Source organism: Camelina sativa, chromosome 12 (assembly GCF_000633955.1).
Source record: "Camelina sativa cultivar DH55 chromosome 12, Cs, whole genome shotgun sequence".
NCBI lineage: Eukaryota > Viridiplantae > Streptophyta > Magnoliopsida > Brassicales > Brassicaceae > Camelina > Camelina sativa.
Window position 1 is genome coordinate 14168962 of NC_025696.1, and position 14466 is coordinate 14183427.

General features: G+C 34.0%; 4 protein-coding genes across 4 annotated transcripts; all 4 read right to left on the bottom strand.

Annotated features, from left to right (window-relative positions):
- Positions 91 to 1440, bottom strand: LOC104731683 (cyclic phosphodiesterase). The gene is made up of 3 exons (XM_010451142.2): positions 1104 to 1440; positions 833 to 887; positions 91 to 432 (listed from the first exon to the last, which is right to left on the bottom strand). Exons 1-3 carry the CDS (start codon positions 1386 to 1388, stop codon positions 230 to 232), a joined length of 543 nt encoding a protein of 180 aa, XP_010449444.1. The 5' UTR covers positions 1389 to 1440; the 3' UTR covers positions 91 to 229.
- On the bottom strand, positions 1856 to 3618 carry LOC104731684 (oil body-associated protein 2B). Its single transcript, XM_010451143.1, has 4 exons — positions 3168 to 3618; positions 2674 to 2756; positions 2473 to 2587; positions 1856 to 2327 (listed from the first exon to the last, which is right to left on the bottom strand). Exons 1-4 carry the CDS (start codon positions 3454 to 3456, stop codon positions 2071 to 2073), a joined length of 744 nt encoding a protein of 247 aa, XP_010449445.1. The 5' UTR covers positions 3457 to 3618; the 3' UTR covers positions 1856 to 2070.
- Positions 3812 to 6403, bottom strand: LOC104731685 (aquaporin NIP1-2-like). The gene is made up of 5 exons (XM_010451144.2): positions 6152 to 6403; positions 5770 to 5994; positions 4885 to 5103; positions 4366 to 4427; positions 3812 to 4265 (listed from the first exon to the last, which is right to left on the bottom strand). Exons 1-5 carry the CDS (start codon positions 6311 to 6313, stop codon positions 4046 to 4048), a joined length of 888 nt encoding a protein of 295 aa, XP_010449446.1. The 5' UTR covers positions 6314 to 6403; the 3' UTR covers positions 3812 to 4045.
- On the bottom strand, positions 9805 to 13293 carry LOC104731686 (periodic tryptophan protein 1 homolog). Its single transcript, XM_010451145.2, has 16 exons — positions 13131 to 13293; positions 12755 to 12874; positions 12474 to 12673; positions 12251 to 12330; positions 12066 to 12164; positions 11862 to 11982; positions 11700 to 11761; positions 11507 to 11617; positions 11342 to 11403; positions 11141 to 11237; positions 10988 to 11062; positions 10797 to 10895; positions 10554 to 10703; positions 10361 to 10453; positions 10194 to 10271; positions 9805 to 10100 (listed from the first exon to the last, which is right to left on the bottom strand). Exons 2-16 carry the CDS (start codon positions 12871 to 12873, stop codon positions 10041 to 10043), a joined length of 1506 nt encoding a protein of 501 aa, XP_010449447.1. The 5' UTR covers position 12874; positions 13131 to 13293; the 3' UTR covers positions 9805 to 10040.

Below are 14466 nucleotides of genomic sequence, written 5' to 3' on the forward strand. Positions count from 1 at the left end.
GTTTTTTTTTTGGTTAAACACTTTAAAAAGACTTGTGATTTGTTTTGTATTCGCTAAATATGCTATCACCATGCTAGTTTGTTAGGAAGGTTTGGGTATAAATACGTTGCGGAGTTGTATAATTAGTAACATTATTTATTCAATCTTTAGAGAGAGACGATACATTGCTCCAAAGCAAGTTTATTGAAACCTTATTATTACAGAGTCAGAACCAAACTCGTTGTATTTCTTAAGGACTGAGATTGCATACAGCCACTCTCTCCCATGACTCTAGAGTCTTGTCTTCGGTATCCGTTTTGCATAGAGCGAGTCTGTTTAACCGGAAACTCAGGCCATCGAGGGTGTTATCGAGTGTGTAAGCTTTCTCCTGCGCTTTCTTCTTCTCCTCTTCTGTTAACTCGGCGTAAAGCAGGCTCAAATGCGGCATGTAAGCTGCAATCATTTATAGACAAAGAAAGATTCTTTCAAAAAACATATGGACTCATGAATCTAATATGAGAGAGATTACCCTCCAGAGTACCACCATGCCTTCCCCAAATGTATTAGACTTTATAACCTTATATCAGATACATTCGATTTCGATACTAAACCAAGTCCGATATGGTTTCAAAATGATAATTTAAGCAAAAAGATATACTTCCCCCTTCAAGGCTAATTTTCAACACTTCCCCTAACATTTCAAGTTCAACGAAACATTGTTAATGGTCTTCACCTTAGATCTCCCAAATTTTTTAACATTAGACTTACCTAATAATACCTTGGAGCTAGCTAAAATGATGATCTAAAGCTTTGATTTACATAAACAACAAGATTTCAGGTGAAGCGAGCTTACGTGTGGCAGTGGAGCATTTGAAATGGTTCTTACAGTGTTCACCAGCTTCCATTACCTGTAAATAAACAGAACAAACATTACAGTACAGATCATACCTCCATAAGGTTCCAAAACCATTATTAAAGCCACAAATCAAACAAACCCCAAGATTTCAATATGTAATCTTACTCATCCCAGATGATAAATTCTAGTCAATACCCAAGATTTTAATTAAACATTTCTCTCAGAAAGATCGAATCTTGAAAGGAAAAGTCTGGAACTTTTTATATACCTCTGGGGTGGATTTGAGAAGCAAGTAAACGCACTGAAAGAAGAAAGTTCCGGTGGAGACGCGATCAACGGTGGCTGTGTAAGATTTAAGACCGTCGCAAGCTGATTCGAACAACTTCTTGGCTTCCTCTGCAGTCAGAGTGGCTACGGCGACGGTGACGTGAGGCTCGAAACTTGGGCCAGTGAATTCAGATCTCAGAGCTTCCATAAGCTTTCTGAATCGCGGCTCTGATTCCTCATCCGGTAATGCCCACAACGAGTATACGTCCTTCTTCGCCTCCTCCATGGATCGGTCAATGCTCTTTGATCCCAAAATATGATGAGAAGTGAAGTCATATTTATTAGTTTGATAATCATCAGGGAAAACTTTAAAAAGTCATATTAAACTATATTCCCCATAGACGACGAAACGAAAGTGTTAATTACGACGACGTATTGAGGATACAATAAACTAAACTCTGATGGGCCTGCCTTCATCAGAAACTTTACAAGGCCTTTTAGAAATCCGATATTGAAAACGCACGACTTGTGTGATGATTGATTAACATATTTGACGCTTATGATAGAGATTTAAATGATTAATCATTACTACTTCCGAATGATGTCTAGATTACCGAAATAGTTGGTCTTGTAGACGACTAGTATGCGACATGCCACGTACAATAATTACGTCAGTATCTAAAGACTACGGAAAACATGTTTTCCCAACTAAAGTGGCATTGATCAAGATACAAATAACTACACCAAGGCTAATCTATTAATTATGGCACGTTCACTCGCAAAAATCAACGCTACAATCAGTATTTTATATAGTCTTATTTTGGATTGTACGTTGTTAGGTACAAGACCTATATAAAGAGCAATATAAAGCATACAAACTTGTATCTACTGTTATGGCATGTAGTATGAGTTTACGAACTTGTATAGTGTCGGAGATTTCATAAAAAAACATGCACGCATAAAAAAGGTCACGGAAAGGGAGCTGTTCTCTTCATATCTGTCTCAACGACATCAAGCGCAAAGCCTTTTCTGAACCGAACCCAATAATCAGCAACCAGATTCTTCTTCTCCGGTCCAGAGATCCCATCTCTCGACGGCTTCAACGCTTCCGTCGAGATTCCATGTTCTTCATCTCTCTTTTTCACCATCTCCGGTTTTATTCTCCCAAGATTCACATCTTGTGGCGACACCATTAGTGATGGTACTCCTAGTGGTAATCTATCCCCTAAAACAAAACAAAAACCTAAGCTATTAGGTTTTACAAGGTTGGTTTTACCTAACAAACACAAGGTAGGTTTTAAGCTCATATCTCATCATATTAAAATACAAGGTTGGTTTTGCCTAAATTTTACAAGACTATAATTAGTTACCTCGGTCAATCTGCCATGTACACCAAAATTTTCCGTATGATTTGGCAAGATTTTTAAGCTCCGGCTTTGCAACCATCTCCGGGACCCTTGGAGTTACTAGAAGAGCCATTTGGATCTACAAAACAACACTTAATTTCTGTCAATTTCGATTTTTCGGTAGTTGATATATAAAACATATACCGGAAATGTATTGAAATGAACCTCGTAGTCATGCGAGTGCCAGAGCTTCTGTTCCTCCGGTGAGAGACTTTCGAATAACTTCTCCGACACTATATATTCGATCCCTAAAAATTTCATACAATAACAAATATAATTCGTAAGTCATAAAACAGTCTCAAAACAAAAGCTTTAATATTCAAGTTACCGCATTCATACTTATAATAGTTAATGACTATATACGCTATATGCTTAAGCTTGACCACCGATTAACCGTATATATACGTACAAGTAGAAGTAGTGCATTCCTAATAGAAACCAATCAATTTTAAAATTCAAAGATTTAAACAACAAAATTGTGAAATGTAAAATTTCGATCGTTTTTAAGGAGTTTATAAAAAAAACTTATTTTGGTGCTATATTTGAGAATCCCCTCGAAATAAGTATCAACTTCAATATCAATAAAAGTTTAATTGAGAAGAAAGTTCATTTGGAAAATATAAACAAAGTACAAAAAATCGAGGTGGAAGTGTATGTACCGATGAGATGAGCCTTAGCGGAGTTGGAATCGTAGACAGCACACTGTAGGAAGTCCTGGTTTACACGGTGGCCGTAAATATGAACTTCCATATGACGGCCAGGATCGTGGCTATAGCAAGCGAATGAACACACGTGGAGACTCATTTGCCTGATCGGTTTCATTGATTGCATCATAGCCGTTCCTTTGTCGAGAATCGTGGTGGTCGTCTTGGTCGGATCTCCCATTGGCTCCTTTCCATCACCGCTGCTAGCCGGACACGCCACCGGAATCTTATCACTCGACGCCATTAGCTGTAACTACACCTTTTGTTCTGAAACCCTTTTTTCTTCTCCTTTAGCTTTGGCTGGTTTGTGTGTGGTTCGGTCTTATAAAAGAGGAGTGATGTTTGCATGAGAAAAATATGACGTGAAATGATTTTGATGTGTGACATGTCATTAGAGAATAGTGCCGTGGCGGATTATAGAGATGCTAAGTTTAGTGTTTTCCGGACAAAGTGATCGTGTCCGGTTTTAATGCTCTGGACAAAGTAATGCACACTTGGCAATGTTTGCGACACCGGGCATTGTGCTTTGTTTGACGAGTTCGAAATAACAACTTTTGATGATTTTGCTTAAAGTGTCCATGAGATACAACAGTTGCACATAAATATGAAGATAGAATCTTTCGCATAAAAAGAGAAGACTTAAATATAGCATTTAATACAACCATATCTGTGATTACGTCTGGTCAAACTCGTTATAGATCAGTTATATATATTCGTCACATATCATAAATGTTTACCCTTTCTATAGTATAATTCGAAATTCAAAACATTTCCCTTACTTAAACCTCCGACGACTAATTTTAAAATACCCAAGTTTTTTATTCTTTCTTTTATTAACGAGAGCTACCGTTACGCACGGTCTTTAAAAACGAACCGCTTTTGGTTATTTCTCGCAATGGTTTGTCAGTATATCTGACCGTGTTATAAACCCACGCACCCAAAACCGCACCAAGTGTTGGTGAGACCATGTAGATCCAAAGTCCTTTGTAGCAACTATAAACCAGCGCAGGTCCTAAACTTCGTCCTGGATTCATTGATGCTCCCGATACCGGTCTGATAAAAATATATGTAACCCATATAGCAGTTTTAGTTTTTTTTTCTTTTTCTAAAAGGAAAATGATAACAAATAGAAATTTTGTAAGTAATAAATTACCCGGCAATTATCACGTTAAGTAGCACCGTTGATCCCACTGCTAGTCCGGCAAGTTCTCCGATCTGCTTATTAAACATTTGAACTTTAATGTTAAGCTTTTCATAAATTGAAAGACAAAAGAAAATATGTGCAAGGGAGCGTTATTAATAACACTAAAACCGTAAAACGATAAAAACTAGAAGAAAAAAAGACTTTAGTGACCAAAAAAAACAAAATATTAAAAAGAATACTATTTGTTCTTGTAAACAAAATTTAAATATCAAATAGAAAACCAGAAAGGAACGTATCGGGTCCATATTTCATGAAAACAAACAACCTTAAAAAGTGCATTATTTCCGTTACTAGCTAGATTGTTCAATAGAGATATAAAGTATAATATAAAAATGAAGACACATTAGATAAAAAAAGTTAATGAGAACATGCTTAAAATAGTAAGAGTCCCCAATATACTATATAGCTCATCAAATTTGACAAAATAATATCCGTGCACGATAAGAAGAGTTTGAATGAAATACTAACCGCTCTATTATCCGTGGCGACACCGGAAATGACAAACATTAGGTAGAAAGTGATGATAAACTCGATCACAAAAGACTGCAAATTCGTTCCCGATGGTAATGTTCCAACGAACACATCGTGTTTTCCACTACAAACGTCTTGATCAAGTCCGAACAAGAGACGTAAAGTCGCTGCCGCGAGCGTCGATCCTATGACTTGTGATATCACATAAGCCGGGACCTAAAAAAAAACCAAAGAAAATATATAAATAATTTGTAGTAACCAATTAATTAACTAGGGACCCAATATTGGATGATTGTGAAATACTTTGACGTTTATATATCACAATTTTGTTTGACTTTAAGACGATTGAGTTTGTGCAGAAAAAATATATATACAGACAAAAGTTACATGATAAATTAACACTTTTTAAAAGTTCAATAGGAGAACTAGAGAACAAATTGTTTCTACTTTCTTTTCTTTTTTAAGAATTTGAGTTAAGAATAATTATATACCTAAGTATCCGCTGTAATCGTATACCGTAGACGCATACATTTAAGTTATCCCCACTCAATCATCATTTACTCATATACATACGCAAATCAGTACGCATTCATTAGCGAAATATATATGGATTATGCATTATTAGTGAAAGGATATAAGAAAACATTAAAGTAAAACTTTTTAAGAAAATGTAACTTCTAAAGAATCCAATAGAAAAATATACTATAATTTTATTTTATATGACTTACAGTTTCGTGCAAAACAATCTAACGACAGCTAAACTAACCCTATCAAACACAAAAACACAAATGTTCTTTAGTTTGCTCATCAAACTTAAAAATCACATAAAAACAAAAACTTGATCGATCATTATAAGTTTTATGAAATTTTGTATGTATTAACCTGTTTGAGAGGGAAACGTCCGCTAGAGGCAAAAGCGATTGTGACGGCCGGGTTGAAATGAGCACCGGAGATGTGACCGAGAGAGTAAACGAGGACCATGACGGTGAGTCCCCAAACGATGGCTATCCCTGGAAGAGTCACGGCTTTGTCGTGTTGTGTGTTTACAGCCACCGCTGCACAACCTGCAAATATCAAGAAGTACGTTCCAAGGACCTCCGCCATCAACTGAAAAAAACAGAGCAATTTAACAACAGGACAAGAAAAAAACAGAGTGTTCCATTTTTTGTAAATTATGGTAATTTGGTAACGAAACAGTATATTAACTAGAGAGATTTGGTGAGTTCAATAGATCTTTGAGAGATTAAATACTGTGTTTATCTACCTTTTGTAAGAAAGGGACAGAGAAGGAGAGAAGTGAGTCTTGTTTCTTCAATGGTTGTTGTTGTTGTTGTTGTTGTTGATGTTCTTCTTCTTCCTTGAGATTCACCACCACAGCTCCTTCTCTTGCATCGTTACCATGTCCGTTTCCCGAGATCTCCGCCATAACTGTTTTTTTTTTTCTTTTTTTTTTTCTCACAAAACTAAAGAAGATCAAAAAAAAGATGAGACTTGTTATGACTTGTGTGAATGAGTTTGGTGAAGATGCGTCTCCAATTTATTGGCAAATTGGCTAGAGAGAGAGAAAGATTGGACTTCTTTGACGATTTTTAATTTGACCATTTTTAATATTTTTTTTTAAAAAAAAATCGATGATGTATTTTGGATACTATTTCACATGATATATTTGACATTACTTTGCTTTTTTTAATAAGATAAGAACTTTAACATATTTCTCTCTTTTTGTTTTTGTCAAAAGAAAAATATATAACCTCTGTTTTAGTTTTTTTAACAGAATTTTGGGACAATATATATATATATATATATATTTTTTTTTTTTAATTTCTATTTAACTTAAACATAGTTTTTTATTCAATTCATGAATGGAATTTTTTTTAGAGATATACTTCCTAAAATAATTGCAGTTATATACTAGTATCCTACTTAAGAAAGTATCCCCTAAATGCTTTGTATGCATTTCCCATACTACAATGTGGATAAATCTGATCTTATCCGTTAAAGTAGAATATTTTTCTTTAAGTTGATAAGGAAAATACTGTATAATTCAATCTCTTTCTTTTTTCACGTCATGTGGGTTATGTGATCGTCGTCATATCATTAATGTGGCAGTTATCCATGTTTTAGGATAACATAACGTTTATAAACTTATGAATTAATGCCCCAGTAAATTGAGTTTGAAGTATGATAGACACCATTGTAGTTTTCATATTTTGTTTGAGACACCCAAATTTGTTTGTATCATATATACAGATCCCCAAGAATATACTATCATGCAAACATTAGTAGTATCATTTATAATTAGAAACTGAAAAGTGTCACTTGATTGGAATTGATGAAGGGTTCTTCAAGTCTTCAACAACCAACCGAAAATATGGACGCACTTTATTTAGAGACTTTTTTTAGTGTATGAGAAATACTCTTGAATCTAGATGTCATTGTCGGGCCAGCGTAACTATCTCAGGTTTTACAAGTTTTGTTAGTTTCCGATCCATATCAAATTGTTAAATTTTTTTTCATAAGGTTTTTTAGTTTCCATATATTTTGCTCGTTTTTTTATTACGGTCTTATCCATTCTAACATAGTAACATCTAGCTATCTGGTTTATGAACCATAAAGAATTCTCTATTGTAGGTAAATATATGTTAAAACCATTCGCCGTGGTACCACTCTTAAGTCTTAACCATCTATGATTAAAATTTGTAGTGCATATAAAAGTGCCAGTTGTACATTTGTCCGTGCAAATCGTTTTACTATAAAAAACTACATGAGTTAGATTTACTGATCGAGAAAACTAAGCTGAAAAGTGATATAATTTGTAATATGATAGAAAAAACCTAAAATATTTTCAGATGATATGTAAAAATATAATTGATTCGAGTTTTTTTTTTTGGATCTGTTCCCAAATGAAAGACTTGGGATACACATTGAATGTTGTATCGTATTTAGCATCATAAAGTAATGAATTGCTTTGTAATTCTTATTGAACAAGTATCTATGGTTACACGTTTGTATAGACAAAGTGGATGCTAAAGAATAGGAAAAGATAAGACTAATGAAAACTAAACATGTTTAGCATCCTTATCAAAACAGAAAAATATCCTAGATATTAAACCGCCTAATATATTGTGTTCCCATCAAAGATATATGTCTTACCTCCAAAACACAAACTTGTTACATTACATATCAAGGGGCATGAGCCACGGATCACGGGAAATCATTTTGATATTATTAGTTTGATTAAAATTTCAATCACATGTTTTAGTAACCAAAAATAAAGAGATATTTCTAAAGGTCATTATTTTAAAACTTTTGGGACTACAAAGCTAAAATAACTAAAATATCATTGTCAAACAATCAAATACGTTTTCTGCTAAAAATACGTTGGAACATTACGCTGTGAATTAATACAGCTTTTATTACTAATTATTTTCTGTCAAACAATCAAATACGTTTTCTTTCGACAAAAGCTTTTATTACTAATTATTTTAGCAATGAGGTAAAAAATTTGATTAAAAAAAGGTATATAGATTGATTGGCATATTTCTAGAAACAAATTCATAAAGCTGATGCGAGAGAATGTCGTCAGATCAACGTAATCACAAGCGAAGAAAATTAGAGAAAAAAAAATGCAACTAATGAATGCACAATGTCGTGTTGAATTCATAATAATTATGTCACAGAAATTTCAATACAGTAATATTAACCATATCGCACGATCTGATCGGACAAATAACGTTATTGGTCGAGTAGATAATTAACATTATTGTTATTGACAAGATGCACAAGTTTCTTTTAAACAGAGACTTTGACTAATACGTCCATCGAATTTGAACGTTTCAATTAAACAAGATGAAAAACATAAACAATAATTAAAGACTTTTTGGTTAGAACTTAGGATTATGAATGTAATGATGCACAATAACTATAATTTGTACTTTCAAGAAGTGACTTGAGTGGTTACATTTTTCTAAATGCGCATGCAGATTCTCTAACCTCCCACTATTTTACATTTACATTCTACATAGATCCCATTCTCACGTGACTTTTACAAATGATTATTAGAAATTAATGGACTCTTTTGAAAATCAGTGTGTGTTTAGTTAAATTGATTGTCATTCGATTAGTAATTCATCACGGAAAAGTATGAAATCAAATTATCTACATGCTACCGAATTTACATATATTTGCATGCTTGGGTAGATCATTTTCTTCCTTGAAGGTAGTATTGATTGTTTATTGCATTTACTATATTAGTATGTAGGAGTATTTGATTAAACAAAAACGACTTCACTTTAAAAGATACGAATATATATATTTAAAGTTTTTTACAATACCAAATCGGGATTTTGTAACGATCTTAGGCTTTTGACTCTTTACGTCCTAAAGATAGAAGAATTAGTTGTTAATTAAGATTTCATAAGTTTTGTGGCAGACAAAGACTTTAATTACTAGACATTGCTGTACGTGTTCTTTTTTTTTTTTTTCTGTGTTGAAATTAACCACCTACTGTCGTAAAAGTCGTTAGTATAACCGTCAACTAATCACGGTTCCCAAATTTATACGTCGAGCTCTTCAACAATCAAGTTTATGTGTGCGGGTACCCCTAAGCTCTAGACTCTAGAGCTTGAACTCATGAAGGCATGAAGCATTACGCATGAAGCATGAAGAGACTTATTGTTCTTAGATTTTTTTCATTTATTACATTCGGTTAGTAAGTCTTGTTTATTTTCTTTCAAAGAAAATAGCGTTTTTCAGTAGAGATTTAAATCAGTTTATTAGGTTGATAAATAAATCAGTTTAAATAGTATACTAGTGAAAAGCACAATAGAATACTATTTTACATCACTATGCATAGTTAAAAGTTGAATATAAGCTGACAAATGACAATTCTTCTATTCAAAGCACAACAATTGGAAATACATAAATGTGAACGTATATATAAACTTAGAGATTCTTGATGAGTTGAAAAAAGGCTTAGAAGTTCAACATTGTATAAGGTCACACTCACACCCTCACACCATTACCATAATCATAGGAGATAAAAACAAACCTAAAAGAAAAAGAAGAAAAGAAACTGCAAAATTTGGCATCAGTGTGGTCGAATCCAACGACCATCACGGCTTCAAAGAAACAAGTGATCCCTGCGGGTCTTTTCAAGATCGCTTGCTTCCATATTTGCGACAGACATCAGCGTCCAATAGTGTATCCCAAACCTGAAAACGTAAACAAGATTAATTGAAATTTTATGATAAGATGATATGTAACTACATGATTGATTAATCTTCATGCATCTTATTTCCACTCACATGTAGCTCTCCCTTTGAGCCACCAATAGCAAGCAAGAAAGGGTTGTCCACCGCAAAGGAAATGGAAAACACAGCTCCCTGATTACAAAAATCAGAATGGTTAGGGATAAAGCAGTAGAGATACTAATGGGGAAGGAGGCAAAAGATTAATGTTGATTGGTTCTTACAGCTTTTGGTTTGTGTAAAGCAAGGCACGAAGGTTCATTGTTTGTAAGATCCCAAAGCTTTACCGTTTTATCCATAGACCCCGTAGCCAAAAGCTGTTAATTACAGCTCATAAATGGTGAGAACTGATTGCAAAACACACAAAAAAATGAAAATGAAATGCCATAAGGACATAGAAGAGAGGGAGAAATTTACGTTGGGTGCAGAAATGTTGTATGAGATGGAGGAGACTCCTTTGTCTTGGTCATGTGCTTGGATAGTGAAACTTGGTTTTAAATCAGAATCTGAACCTGACTGTGCTGTACGTATATCAAAACCTTTCACGGTTCCATCTTCAAGACTTACCTTGAGAGGGTAAAGAAACAACAAACGATCTATTGGAAAATGTCTTGAAACCACTGATTTGTCTATCAGAAGAAAAAGGAAAGTGTCATGTACCACAAAGGAGTGTTCACTATGAGGATCCCAGGCTAAGCTTTCGACATCAGACATGACAGACCATTTGAAACCCGAGTGTGAAGGTTGTCTTCCGTCTTTCTGCAACATAATATAGATGCAGATATTAATGATCATTGTTTAGGGAATAGACCAGAACACACGAAAATAAAACCATGGAACAAAATAGTTACCAAGACAACAGTTTGATCAAACGACCCACTGAGAAGCACTTCCGGAGCATAATGGTTCCAAGCAACCGCTTGAACCTGTGATCATACCAACAACAAACCCTGAGAATGCCATAGAATTAAGAAATTTCTCGTTCTACGAATCTCCTTTCTTACCTCCTTTGTGTGATGCTCCATCGTAATCTTACATACTCCAGTAGCCACATCCCAGACCTTAACTTTTTTGTCGGCACTAGCACTAGCAAGTATGTTCCTTTTATCCAAACAAATCAAAAGAAAATCAGACATGCCTAAAGAGCAAACCAGAATAAACTTTTAAGATTATGGGCACTACCGCACTAGTAAACTTAGACATACCTAAACTCCTTGTTCCAAGCAAGACCAAGTACTGAATCAGTATGGCTACCTTCTTTGTATTTCTATAAAGAAAAAGACAGCGACCACAAATTACATTAATATAAATACTACTTGCCATAAAAAAAAATTAGAAGAACTAGAAACAGAAAAGTTTGATGCACAAACCTGTTTCTTACTCTTCTCTTTCTTACTCTTAACTTTCTTACTCTTCTTTTTCTTAGTCACTAACATCTCCTCTTTTCCTCCTAGTTGTATACAAGGTAGCACCTCGTCTCTCTGAAGCATTATAATAACTTTATCAACAGACTCATAATCGATAAAGGCAAACATAACTACAAAGTAAGTTCTATTTACATACAACGTCAAGATCCCATATCTCGATCGTCGGTGATTCTTTTGAACCAATAGCTACAAAATTCCCTGCCAGTACCAAGGCAAAATAACAGAGTAAGAATGATATTTCATCCATAGTAAGAAGGGAAAAAACCAGACTCATACGAATTTCAAAGCGTACACTAACCTTTTTCCCCTCCTTTAAGAGGACAATCAATCCATGCAGTACACAATGGAAACTCCGGTATAATTATGTGATGATGAACATACATGTTTGGAGAGCCAGATGATTCCTCGTATACATAAACCTGGTTGTATATATACATAGCTTTCATATGAGCCCCAGTGTTTTAACATATATAACCTACAGAGCAAGAAGGATTGACCATACCTCTAGATGGCTGACTTCATCTTCATTCCTCGCACAGATAATCACTGAATCGGTTGGCTTGATTGTTGTGTCATCAATATCCTCTTCGTCATCCTCATCCTAAAAGACCAAACATTCATGTTGTATACAAAAGGAATTTAACCATTATAAGTTTCAATGTATATAGAAACAATTAAATGGCTTACTTCAACATCCTTCAGATATGGATCCATCTCATTACTTGGATAATAAAGATCCCCGATTCCAGAACTGAAAAGTTCAATTCCTGAGTCCAACACAACCCAAAAAAAAGAAGGTAACTTTACATATGGAACACACCAAATTTGCTGTTCTAATCAAAATAAATGATCACTTGCACAATTGCAGAACAAACACCAAAAAAAGCCAAAAATGAGCTAAAAAACGTACCATCATCCTCTTCATCATAATTATCCATGTCAAGCTCTTTCAATCCTTCAGCTACCTCATCAACCTCCATCGAAGAAGAAGCAATCTTGCTTTTAGAAGACTTACCAAACGCTTCAGCTACAGCCTTGGCACGATCAACTTCACTAATCTCTTCTCCATCCTCTGCAATCTCTTCTTCATCCTCATTACTACCATCCACGCTATACATAATAAAACCAAAATATCATTATCACAATCTCCTCATTTCCTAAAATTAGAGAGACGGCGGAAAAAGTTCTAACCTTCTAGCAAAAGCTCCACTCTCAATAAGCTCTTTGAGTTCTTCCTTTGAAGGAGGCTCAGCTACATCAGGAACAGCTTTTAGGTTCCCTTTTGGTATCCATGACACTGCAGTTATCATTCTGCAAAATACGCATAACCAATGAAATGAAAACGAATTCAAATACGGTATTAAAACCCAACTCTTCTTTCGAATTGAAGAGAGAAGGGAATCATCAAAGCGGTGAAAAATCTAAAAGGTACGTTCTTGGGTACAGGGCAGCTAGAAATTAGGGTTTTTTTCGTCATTTGATCAACCAAGCACAACGATTTCATAACTGAGTTACAATTTTTGATTAACCTTTCTTAAACTCTTAAGAGGAATCAAAGAGAACTTACGTTTAGAGACGGGACCTATACGCGGCGTGGAACCAAGATGAGAGCAACAAACAAAAAGTTTTTTATTTTGTAGGTTTAGGGTTTAACAATTGAAGACTTGATGCTTCTCTGAGGATTTTTTATTCCCTGAGAGTGAGATATAGCGGCGCTAAGCGAAGAAGAAGAAGAAGAAGAAGAAGAAACAAATTAAAGGAAATATACTTTAAAGCCCCCAAAACTATTTAATTTTTTAACTAAAGACCTTACACTTCAAAATATGCATAAAAAGCCCTGAAACTGTTAAAGATGCAAATTAAGTAATTTGTTCATTTTTTTTTTTTTGTCTTTTCTTTATGAACTAGAAGAATTGTAGAGGAATAAATTTTCACATATCAAAATAATCCTAACTGAACACCCCCTTGCTAACCACATGCATATACTTGTAAAATAAGTAAATAAAATATAAAAATACTGAACTTCTTCTGATAAATAAATGAAAAATTTGCATCTACACCTACTTTCTCCCACTTTAATGACAAACACAATTATTTTGTGCTATTTCTATACTTTTTTTCTTTTAAAATTACATATTACTCACTCACTAAACTAAACACATTTCACCTCTCTCTCTATATATTTTTCTTTTTCTTTTGCTTTATTTTTTGGTTTTCGTTCATTTTTATATAATATATTATGATTATATTTTTTCTACATTTTAAGATCTATATTATTATATTTTTTTTTTTTGAATTAGTATATTATAAACTGTCCATTTTTAGTTGAACATTTGTTCAATATAATAAATAGATGACCGGTTACAATAAGTTATGTTTAATGTAATTGGTCATCCAATTATTAGTGATGACCATATAGATTTATATGGACTTGAACATCTTGATTATATATCCACGTGGATATGCTCGGATGTTCATAAAAAAAAAAATCTCTTTCTGTATACGTAAAAACTTTATAAAAAATTTATTGTATCTTGAATGATCATTTGATTTTGACATATATAATTGTACATATATATATGTACGAGGAAAGGTACAAACTATTATATTAGCATGCATGGTGCTAAAACTGAAGGTGCAAATTATTAATGAAGGCAGCGTTAAAAATATTCAAGAAGAAAAATAATAATAACAAAAAATTTAATCAAATTGGGTGCATGGTACAAAACTCAAAAGTGTCGAGACGTGTATGGCAAAAACTAGCTTTTGATTGGTAACCGGTGGAATGGCATATTCACGTTATTAAGGCGAGTGAAAATAGATAAATGAGAATTTCTGAACCAAGTTTGATCAGCTCTATCTCTATATGACTACCATAACCGGGTTTATATGACTTTTTACTA